Source organism: Stegostoma tigrinum, chromosome 9 (assembly GCF_030684315.1).
Source record: "Stegostoma tigrinum isolate sSteTig4 chromosome 9, sSteTig4.hap1, whole genome shotgun sequence".
Taxonomy (NCBI): Eukaryota; Metazoa; Chordata; class Chondrichthyes; order Orectolobiformes; family Stegostomatidae; genus Stegostoma; species Stegostoma tigrinum.
Window position 1 is genome coordinate 83,599,049 of NC_081362.1, and position 12,420 is coordinate 83,611,468.

The following is a 12,420-nucleotide window of genomic DNA, read 5'->3' on the forward strand; positions in this document are numbered from 1 at the left end:
GTGACAGGAGAAGGAAACCAAGGTGATTATTGACTGCAACCAGGACAGAAGAGAAGCTGAACAAGTGGTAATGAGAACTGAGAGTGGGCAAGAATGGGTTGGCTGTGCTAAAAACAACCCATTGCCATGACAGAATTGGGTGTGGGTGTGGGTGGCTGGGGGGTATAAAACATCAAAGGATGGAGTCAGGCTCTAACATCATTGAACTTGATGCTGAGCCCTAAAGGCTGCAGGGGTCCCCAAGTGGAAAATGAGATGTTGTTCTTCGAGCTTGTGCCGACACTCACTGGAATGCTGCAGCGGGCCTGCCACAGAAATGTTGGCGTGGGAATATGGTGGTGTGTTAAAGTGGCAAGCAATTAGAATCTCGGGGTCATTTTTACAGACAGAATGTAGGTGCTGTGCAAAGCAGTCTTCCAATCTAGGTTTCATCTCCCAAGTATGGAGGGGGTCACTCTGTGAACAGCAAATACAGTTGACGACATTGAATGAATGCAGGTAAATCATTGCTTCTGTGTCTGGTGCCTTGAACAGTGTGGAGAGAGGAGGTAAATAGGTAGGTGTTACACCGTCTTATCAATTCTGTGTTCAATTCCCACTCTGGTCTCACCTTCATCTGGTCCATCTCTTCTTCTCTTCCCTTCCTTGACATCTCTGTTTCCATCTCTGGGGTTAGGTTGGCCACCAATACCCATTACAAACCCACTGACTCCCACAGTTACCTTGACTATATATCCCCACATCCTGCTTCCTGTAAAGACTCCATCCCGTTCTCCCAATTCCTCCGTCTCTATCGCATCTCTTTTGATGATACCAACTTTGACAGGTGGCCTCTGAAGTGTTCACCTTCTTTCTCAACTGAGGATTCCCCAGCACCATGGTTGACAGGGTCCTCAGCTGGGTCTGATTCATCTCCCACACTTCTGCCCTCACCCCTATCCTTCCCTTTCACAACAGCAATTGGGTCCATCTGGCCCTCACTTACCATCCCACTAACATTCACATCCATAGGATCATTAGCCACCATTTCTGCCACTTCCAGCAAGATGCCACCACCAGACACATATTCCCCTCCCCTCCATTGTCAGCATTCTGCAGGGACCATTCCCTTTGGAATATGCTGGGCCATTCCTCCTTCACTCCCAATACCAACCCACATGCAATTGCATAATGTGCAACACCTGCCCGTTTCCTTCTTCCCTCCTCGGTATCCTGGGCCCCAGACACACCTTCCAGGTGAAGCAGCCAATTACCTGCACTTCATTCGATCTAGTCTACTGTTTTTGCTGCTCACAATGTGGTCCCTCTACACTGGGAAGACAAAACACAGACTGGATGACCACTTTGCAGAACACCTACATTCTGTCTGTAAAAATGACCCCGAGTTTCAAGATCCCCCCTCAATATTTCTGTGCCCCGATGAGCCTCTGAGCAAGCTCAAAGAGCAGTATCTCTTCTCCACTTTCTTGAAGTTGTTGCACTCTTGAGTTCAAATATAAAACAAAGTAGCAAATGTGATGCAAGAAGAAGATTTTTCACATAGCAAGTAGTTAGGTTAATTCTTGACCCACAGATCTTTGGACACACTTAGCTGGACGTTCCATAGGGTTGTGGGATCTAGAGTGCACTGCCTGGAATTCTGGTGGAAGCATGTTCAACTAAGGCATTGAAGACTGTGTTGAGTGATTACCTGCATGGAAATAACGTGCAAGATATGGAAGAGATGCAAGAAATTGGCAGTAGCTAATGATGCTCATTTAAAGAGTCAGTGCACATACCATTGGCCAATTGGAGATAGTAAGGACTGCCAATGCTGGGGTCTGAGATAACGCAGTGTGGAACTGGATGAACACAGCAGGCCAGGCCTGGTAGGATCAGAGGAGCAGGAAAGCTGATGTTTCGGGTCGGGACCCTTCTTCAGAAAGAGAAGGGTCCCGACCCGAAACATCAAGTTTCCTGCTCCTCTGATGCTGCCTGCCTGGCCTGCTGTGTTCCTCCAGCTCCACATGGTGTTATCTCAGTTGGCCAATTGGCCTTCTTCTATGCCATAATGCTTCTATAATGCTGTGAAAATTCTTGGGATCTGTCTTCTCTTTAAGAGAAGAGGCATAGATACTTTAAATCATACATCTGAATTTTATCTTTAATGTTTATGATCATTCCATTTATCATGAGTTGCTAGCTCAAACATGGTGACACTGAGATTTTCCTTTGTAAAATTGTACAATATCACTTTCTGAATTCTGCAATGGGCAGCAAGTAAAGTTTAAGACATACAAAACTAGAAACTGATCTCAGGCGGTGGTACAATCCAGGTGATACTGGATTAGCTATCTAGCCCATTGTGTGCAGCACCTCAATTTCGGTTTCATTGCAATTAATGGACTTAAATGTCAGGCGCAGCTTGGAATGGGCAGTTAATCAATTTTGTTCAAATTACTCCAGCTGAAACAAATTTCTAGTCTGCATACTTGTGAACTACTAAGTGTGTACTAAACTGCAAAACAGGAAAAAAATTAAGATAAATTTATATATTTGTCTAAAAATGTCACAAACCAAACCTTTGTTTACCCAGCTGCCTTCTCCAACAATGTTGTAACTATAGCAGTGTTTAAGTAATGAAGTGTTTGTAGTATTTCTACTATTAACAATATTGGATAGCTTTATTAGTGCTCTGAGGATGAACTTAAGTAGTTGATACATCCGTATGGTCCTCCAGTGTAGACCATATGAAATAGGAACAGTAGGCCACTTGATTCTTCTGCCATTCAGTAGGATCATAGCTGAAACTTGCTCCATTTCACTGTTGAATTGTTCTCAATGCTTTTGTTTCAAGGCATGAAGGTTCATGGTTAGATTGGGAACTATTTCATTTTCAGTTTGGTATATTCTTCAGACCATAGCACATCTCTGAGAAGATACTTATTTTGCTCCAATGAGTACATTGTTAGTGGAAGGCTAGACAGTTTTCTTTTTGCTAATATGGGGGTTTTGAAACCAGCCTATGACAAGATATTGTAGTAGTAGATGACGTAACTTTCACATTGATACTGTCATAAGTAGTATATTGTTCTGATAATAGATCTGTCTTCACTGGTCATATGGTCTATTAGACTTTAAGTAGTCAGTACATTCAGTAAAATCTTCTGCATTAAATGCAATATTTAATGGATTATGTTTCTTGAACAATGTTCTAGACTCCATATCCACCAATATTTGAACTACTCGTTCTAACATTGGATCTTCTTTTGAAAAATTTCAGTAACTGATTTATCTAAGAGACAATTTATAGCATTATGTTTCCAAATTTGTGGTTCAAATTGTACTCACAGATCAGTAATGAAATGGTCTACAGCTTATTCTACAAATTGATATCTGCCATTGAAGCATGATTATGCCAGTGTCCTATTAGTTCTGACAGTGAAATATTGATTAAAAGCTATTAGGAAGTTGTCAAATGTAAAATCTGCTTCTCAACAATCTGTTGTTTGTATGACGTGATCTGATGATCTTCCATCTAATACAGAAGTTAATTAACGTGTTCTGCATTTGACTCTTGTTCCAATCACAATATTGTTCAAAATTTTCAGAATTATGTTTTCTCTCGAGACCTTCCAAAACAATTTGTCAGAGAGATTATAATGGCATCACCATCCCATCAGGATTCAGGCTAATACCGTAGCCCAACCAAGTCAACTGGCAACCCAGTGTACACTGCTCAACTTTACTAACTTTGGTAATGAATATTGAACTACTATTTCATAAACAGCACTCCCACTACTTTTAATGCAATTATGATTTTAGATAGCTGCTTCCAAAATATAATAAATGATTGGAGCTGAAAAAAAGGAGAGCTGGAGAAGTGTTATATCAAATGTATCTGAAAAAGATAAGCTTTTCTGGTTTTAAGATTTGAATTGGTGAATTTTGTTGCATTCTTTCATTGCGAAAGGCACGTGATTTTGTTTTTGATTTAGAAGAATATTGTTCTCCTTGTGCTCCACATTTGTTGCTTTGCAGTATTCTCAGTTGATTAAATTTGTTGATAAATATTTGTTGTAGGTCAAAAACAGAAGGCTGCTGAAGTTTATACTGCTTTAAATGTTGTTCAATTTTACTTTACCACCATGACATCTTTGTATAAAGATATTCCTTTTCCAAGGTGAAGATTGTGTCTCACAAATTAGATCTTTTTGAGTATGTTACCAAAAAGGTTGATGACAGCAAAGCAGTAGACATTATTTATTTGAACTTTAGTAAAGCCTTTGACAAGGTTCCACATGGTAGACTAATTAGAAAAGTTAGGTCACATGGAATTCAAGGTGAGCTTGCCAACTGGACACATCATTGGCTCAAAGGCAGGAAATGAATGGTGATGGAGGGTTGTTTTTCAGATTGGGGGCCTGTGACCAGTGGTGTTCCACAGGGATCAGTTCTGGGTCCTCTTCTGTTCGTCATTTATATAAATGATTTGGATGAGAACATAGAAGCATGGTTAATAAGTTTGTGAATGAGCTAAAATTGGTGGCATTGTAGACAGTGAAGAAGGTTTTCTAAGATTACAAAGGGATCTTGATCAAATGGGTCAACGGGCAAGGCTAATGGAGTTCAATCTGAATAGATGCAAGGTATTGCATTTTGGTACAACAAACAACGGTAGGACCTTAGGTAGTGCAGAACAGAGGGACCTAGGGGTGCTGGTACATCATTCTTTCAAGTTTGTGTCACATACAGACAGATGGTTAAAAATGCTTTTGGCATGCTTGCCTCCATTGTGCAGCCGTTAGAGTATAGGAGTTGGGATGTTACATAGAGGTTGTACAGGACATTGGTGAGACCTCTTCTGGAGTACTGTGTCCAGTTCTGGCTGTCCAGTCATAGGAAGGGTATTATTAAGCTGGAGAGGATTCAGAAAAGATTTATCAAGATATTGTCAGATATGGAAGGTTCAAGTTACAAGAAAAGGCTGGATAGATTGGGACTTTTCTCACTGGAATGTAGGAGGTTGAGAAGCGATCTGATAGAAGTTCATAATGAGATTTCGAGTTGATCATGGTTGTCTTTTCCCTAAAATGGGGAATTTCAAAACGAGGGGACATATTTTTAAGGTGAGAGATTTTTAAAAAAAAAAGCAATTTTTTTAAAACTGAGGGTTGTTTGCATGTGGAATGAACATCCAGATTAAGTGGTGGATGCAGGTACAATTACATTTAAAAGACATTTGGATGGATGTACAAATAGGAAAAGTTTGAAGGCATATGGTCAAGAGCAGGCAGGTGGGACTAGTCTAGATTGGGATTATGGTCAGCCTGGACTGGTTGGACCAAAGGGTCTGTTTCTGTGCTATATGGGTCTTAAGAAGTATTTTCAAAAACAATCTGCAAAGAACCAGAACAAAATGGCAATATTGAATTTATAGTCAATGATTTCTTTTGACTGTATCAAAGATGGTTACTATGACTTTTTGTTGTATCCAGAGATGTCTGCATCAAATTTAAAAACCCCATCATCTTTTTCTTCAGCTGATGTTTTTGTATTTTAATGAAGAATAAAATCAATAAAATTTCTTAACTGTCAAATAAAATTTTGACAGTTGTCAAACCTTTGGTCCAACCAGCCCAGGCCGACCAAAATAAGATAGACTTATGAATGTCAGCCTGCAGCTGATATTTCAAGCTACAGCAATGATTTACATTGTGATTAAAGTTTCTCAGTCAATTTTATGTATCTTAACTTGTTGATCTTAATTTTATCTCAGTAAACAGCTCAAAATGTTAACTCCCTGTAGATTATTTAATAGTGGTCCTTGTTGTAGCTTTTTGAGTGAAAACAAGTATTTTGCACCTTCCTTTAAAGGAGGTAAAATCTGCTTTTGGTTTCAGAACGCAATGTTTCTGTTGACACACAACTCATTCATTCTGCTAGCTGTTGAGTGTGCTTTTACTGCTCTCATTGCTTCTTTAAAGGCTTATTTCCTCTTGTTGGTTTAAGGATTTTGAGATTCAGTATTCTGGTGTTCTCGCAGAGTCTTTTTGTTCAGCAATGTTTCCTCCACATCATGTGTTCAGGTGTTGTTTTCTTGTTAGCTGTTCTAAAAGCTATCAAGAAATCATTGGGAGCAAAACAATGGTTTACTGCATTATATAAAAGAATCTCAGGTCTTGTTTCTTGAACATCAATTGTCAATTTTCCAGGCATTTAATCCTGCAACTTCTATAGTCTTTTATTGCGGTGTTTGATGCCACACTTAGTTTGGGTTGGGGATAAGACAATATCAAGAATAGTCTTCAGGCTAAGAATAAGAAATAAGTGTTTAGTATTAATGTAAAATAATTAGTTACATGATAAGTATAGATCTACTAGGATTTGACATATAGTTACATTGGCTAACAATTAATCTAGTCTCACGTCCACATCTTATCTCAATCTTTCGAGTTGGTTCCAACTTTTCCCAGAGCACTATTTATGTTTATTGAAGTGGAGCTATGATATTATCATAGATTGCTCCAGGGTCCCAAAGCCCTTCCACTCTGCTCTTAAACTTAGAACTGCATATTTCCAATAAGGTTCTGGCCTAATCTGCTGATAAGCTGGCAGAACAAGATATTCCATCCAGTTTTGACTCCATGTGTAAAAATGCCCACAATTCAAATTGTGACTTACTATAAAAATGAGGCTTACAATGAGGACTTGTGCAAAAAGCCACACAAGTGTGAAAGCAAGATTTGAAAACTGACAGATCAAGGAGAATCAATTCAGGAACAATGTTACATATAGCTTGGTATTCAATGTTGTATATCAATGGCTTCATGAAAGTATTTATTGTTGGTATTGTCATTCAAGCATATGAAAGACAATCACATGGGGAAATAAAACTTGCATTTTATTAGCATCTCAGACATCCATCAAATAATCAGTGATGGCCTTTTAGTTTTGTAACAAACATTCTGTGGCAAAAATCTGGGAAAAGAAATTTATTTGGACACATTAGAAATGTAAAAATACAAATGAACATACATAACCAAATAAAAAATAAATAGAGCCAATAGTGTTTGTACAAAAATCAAGAGAAAACCATGTAGCTACAAAACAAAAGGCAATATTACAAATTACAACGAATGTGTAAACCCGAACCAATACAGAAAGTGAAACTCTTAGCCATGTTTAGAAGTTGGAAAAAAAAATCATTTCTTCACTATTTATTAGAGAAGCTCTGTCATATGCCAACTCATCACTTTTCAGCATGGGGGTAAAACTCTGCTTTTGGTATTGTAATAGCTTCCAGCCATACAGAGAAAATACAGGCAACATTGGTTGTCTTGCTATCCTTTCTCAATGTTCAGAAAACAAAAGCACTTTTTTAAATCCACAAAATTCAAACAGCATTTGTAAATTCAGACTGGGAGTGATTCTATCCTGATGTGTCAATGCAAACATTCTTCATAAAATACAACTTGATTATTACTTGGTTGTCAATTGTTTTTAAAGAGCTAGTGTTAGAACGCCAGCTAGTGGAACAGAATAATCTAGACCAATGCAGATTCCGGTAAAAACTACAACAACAAATTGAAAACTTTTTCAGAAGGACAGCCTTTGAATACAAGGTTGTTTACAATCAATTTGGAAATTACTATCATATTTTGTGAACAACAAAACAACTGGGATTTATTCTTTTATAGTACTATTTTGATCAGGTGAATATAAAAACCGAAAATAGGACAAGAGGTCCTACTTTTTTTTAAAAATGCACATTTGAATTATTCACACTAAAGTATGATGTTATTTGAAACCCAAATGGAATGGCATTGGTGCTACTCTCTAACTTCCCTTCTTTTTACAACACCTGCTATATAACATCAATAGGGATGCTGTTTGTGCAGCACTCCTTCTGCCCTGAAGTTAGGCCATAAAAAAAAATGCAAGGAAAAAATAAAGTTTTTAAGACCCTTCAGTATATTAAAAAAAAGGCAATATTACCAGTGGTCAGGTATATTAAAAAAATCCATACTTCAAAATTTCTCAGAAGAGCCTTGTATGCCAAGGAAGAGAGTTACACCAGATACCACACAATTGAATTACCACCGCTACTTAAAAACAAGATGCAGTGTCAAGATCAATTTATATGGCATGTTGCTGTATCATTTAGTGTACAATTACTTGAAAACAGATTTGCTAAATTTCAATGCTTATGGTGCACTTAGTGCCAAGAATGGGTAGTTTAAAGTAATGTGATGTGGATTACTCTTTCTGGCACTGCCGAGTTCAAATGCAGCTAGAATGTTAGAGAGACCAAAACATAAGTAGGGAAGAGACCAAACTAGGTTCATATTTTTTAGCAGCAAACTTGCAGTAATATTAGTCAAATATCTTAAGTGTATAATATGAGCACAGTGTATGATTTAGGGACAAAGCAAGGAACTGGATGGAAGTAGAGGGATCAGTTCTATGCAAAATATAAAAAAAAAATGGATTTAACCAAGTCAAGACATAGCTAAATAGTAAAATTAATGTTCTATTACTAAATCATAAAATGGTAAAATCATTGTCTTCATGGGAAGAGAGTGTGGAGCTTTACCTTGATTTGTGCTGATCAATATAGATAACATCATTAATGGAGAAAACAGGAAAACTTTGTTAGCCAGTCCCGATATCAGAAAAGATACTTTATGGATTTTTTAACATCTCTCAACTACTCAATCTAATTCCAAATTCAGAAATACACATTCTACTGTCATCATTCCAGTTTCCATTTCTCACCTCAGTTATTTACATACCTTTTAAACAACATCACAAAAAGTAAAGACAAGGAACAACTGGTGATCACCAAACAAAGAAAAAAGGACTGTTATTGACAAAGTTAGTTTTACATGAGGGCGCAGAATGAAGAGATGTCCATCTGGCTTTTGGATGAAAGTTGTGTTGTGCATGTGGTTAGGAAGGATTTTTTTCCTATTTCCAGTTTTATCAGTAACATTTAAAGTAACGGGCATTCTGATGAGAATGGGGTACTTTTGTCACCAAGTCAGTATCCAAAGCAACCAGGTATGCAGTAAACGTCTATAAAGTACATTATTTGGCAGCATAATTAGAATCCCAGTTTTTCCCATCCATGCTTGAGTGGGCTGCCAGTTATGAGCAACTTTACCACCTTGACTCAATTCTAAACAAAAACAGAGAAAGAATGCCCTGAACATATTTTATGTCAATGAGGCAAATTCACAAGAGACCTTCTTGCACCAGCTTAAATTAGGTGCAAAACCATACCAGGGAGGTGAAAGTGTGTGCTGCCTCACTGTGCCTCCTTAATCCATCAAGTTTGTTTTTAATACTTATTATGCACTAGTTCTATATACAGTTGGGTTACTAAGATTTTGTTGGAGTGAATCACTTCTGGGCTACTGATTTGAAATTGGTCCTCTGACATATTGATCAGCTCATTGCACGAAAACAAGCATCTCAATTATTCCTCTTAAGAAATGGCAAATCGTGTGCAATCCCCAAAACAACACGTTAACTTTTGCTGGTTTATGATTTTGTTTAAATCTGACAGGTAAACAGAGTGTTACACAAGACTCAGTTGCCATTGTAACATTCCCATCCTTTAACTCACGTTGTTAATAGTGCAATATTGTATAATACTAAAAATGTTGCAATCAACAGGACTTTTCAGCATTACAAATCATTAACCAACTTCTGATCACAGCATAAAGCAGAGATTCTTATCCAAAATTACAATAATTGCTGGATGTGTTTTCTACTTTGTACAGTTAAGCAATATCCTATGTGGCGTCTGTGGTTTACATACTAAACACATAAATAACAAACAGCAGTTCTTTGATTCAACAGAACGTTGTTCAACTGACCAATATACTGAGCAGTTTGGCACTGATGTTTTTGATATTCTAAGCTTGTGTTGCCTATATATTAGTCCATTTTACACAGTGTTTAAACACATTTCTATTCCAGTTTTAATAATAATGCCAATTTGCTTCTCCATTTTGTTTTGAAGATGACTCATGAAGGCCAGCAGAGCCATCGATGTGTTCACATTTCACTGGATGTATCTGACAATGTGACTTCTCACCCCGTAATGTTTCATTATTGGATGGATGCAAAGCTTACAGCCATAGCAAAAGTTGTGTGGTGAGGAAAGCACCACAGAAAGCAGGAAACCACCTCAAGGCTAGTGAGGCAAGCAGAACTGTTCTCAATAACAGAGGCCAGATCAAAAACGTTGTGCCTGTTGATAAATGCTCTGCCACTTTGAAGAGACAACAAAATAGTGTCACTCATGCACAGAATTCTCTCTGTCCTCCCCATTGTGTTCATATTGGCTGAAATGGTTGTGGTAGTCAGCATTAGAAGTTGTGATTGGAGGACTTCGATCTGAACTAGTCTTGTGCTTAGTTTGTCCTAGCAAACTGGGACTTGATAATTTCAGGCCACATGCTGAATCCAAAGCACCATCTGGATCAATAATCACACTGATGGCTGAAAAGTAAAAACACAGTAATTGTTAAATAACTGATTTCAATGAATCACAATTAACAGTGCTCGATTTATCAGATTTTTCTTTACATTCCTCTCTCAGTTTGTGTTTCATGTAAAATCAGTGTTCATTCATATTCATGGAAAGCATTTTAGAAAACCCAATTCCAGTTTTATCACATTATTATTGAAACAGATACACAAATTCATTAGTCTCAGTAAAATATATTCCAAAATATGACTTAATACTTTGCAGAATGCTAATTATATACCAGATGAAAGATTGAAAAATTGTGATACCACTTACCTTGTAGCTGTTTCTCTACTTTCTTTAACTCCTGCAGAATTGATGAAATCTCCTTTTTAAAAAAGGAAGCACAATTCATGAAACTGCAGAAACAAATACATGCTTTATAGACCTCTGCCTTGTTTTTTTTTCCCCCAGTGAGGGTTAGTAAATGGGGCATGTAAAATGTCAGGTGGCCAAGTTCTGCTCATTCTCCACAATACAAGGTTGGGTAAGGTTCCCACCAAATTTCCTGTCTTTAGGCCTGCAGAGATCTTTAAAATGCTAAAGAAGGGTCTCAAATCTGTCTTCCTCCACAGCTAGAAGAAGCCAACTAGTGGGTGAGAGTGCAAAGACATTTTTAAAGCTGCTTTTCAGAAAAAGTGGTAAAAATGGGAAGATGGGTAAATCAGTTAGTGGGTACCCTGTGACCAAAGTGTCTGTTTCCAACCTCATTGTTTCTCCCTGCTCAACCTCTGCAAACAATGTTTCAGTTAGTGGATGAGGTGTCAATCAAGTGGGCTGCTTTGTCCTGGACGGTGATGAGCTGACTGTGCTGGTGGAACTGCACTCATCTAGGCCAACGGACAGTGTTCCATCGTATTCTTGACTGTGTGCCTTGAAAATGGTATACAGCTTCAGGGCGTGTGAAGGCAAATTCCCAACTTATGATCCGGTAGCCACAGTATTTATATTAAAATAAATAACTGCAAACTGTACTTCTACAGAATGCACATTACCTAACAACAAAATAATTATTCATGCTGTGCTTAATATATTTAGAAGTTATGTTTAGCTGTAGTTAAACGTAAGTGCTGACTAGACATGACCAATAAGCTAATTTCAGAATCTCACACAGTACACACATCTTAAGAAATATGATACACTGCAAGGCATATGGTAAACTGCCTGAGCTACAGCTTTCCTCAAGACCTTGATATGTGATTTTATTTTAAATAAAATTGTATAGGAATAGTAATTTTCCATTCTTTCCGTTTCTGTCTTTTCTAAAATTAATGCAGCTTGGACAGGACACATTACATTGGAGACTAACAGGAGGGGGGAATGGGAATAAAATATAAAAATAGCTTACCAAAGTATGTTTAGCCTGACTGATCAAACTAGCTCTACACCCTGTTCACACATTAATTCTGATAACATGGCCACTCGAGGGAAAGAAGAATTACACCAAGACCTTTCGGGTTTACTCCAGAAACACCCCCTAACCGCAACATGGTTATAAAATAGGGCAAGATCACTGTATGTTGAAATTTGAGATGCCACATTCCCATTTTTGAGAGATGGAGGAAAACCAATGAACAACTGCAGTTTCAACTTTAAAAATTCATTAACACAAGCAATTCATAATCACAAAAATTAAGAAAATAAAACATTTCCTGAACATTATGTAATCAACTGAATCCAACCATTTTAATTAATTTTTTTAACAGTACTTCTTTGGAGACAGTATGCCAGCAATACTTCACACTGCTGCAAAGATCTTCTTATCAAGACAATAATTTATAATAGTCTTTTTACTGCTCTTTGACAAGTATCATCAATCTGTTGAAATTTAACATTTAAATTCTAATGTCTTGCAATCTCCTGTCGAACTCAAAATGTCTTCAATTCAGTAAGCACCAGTA

The 12,420-nt window shown here is 37.5% G+C and overlaps 1 protein-coding gene across 15 annotated transcripts in view; it reads right to left on the reverse strand.

Annotated features, from left to right (window-relative positions):
* Positions 1 to 6,864: 6,864 nt before the first annotated feature.
* The window catches only part of cep170aa (centrosomal protein 170Aa), a 126,040-nt gene continuing 120,484 nt past the window's right edge, over positions 6,865 to 12,420 (reverse strand). For all 15 annotated transcript variants that reach the window (XM_059648705.1, XM_059648706.1, XM_059648707.1 and 12 more), the window contains 2 exons: positions 10,796 to 10,847; positions 6,865 to 10,491 (listed from right to left, as the gene is read on the reverse strand). In XM_059648705.1, the coding sequence (XP_059504688.1) occupies positions 10,286 to 10,491; positions 10,796 to 10,847 (258 nt within the window). In that variant the 3' untranslated portion in view covers positions 6,865 to 10,285. The remainder of the gene's footprint in view (positions 10,492 to 10,795; positions 10,848 to 12,420) is intronic.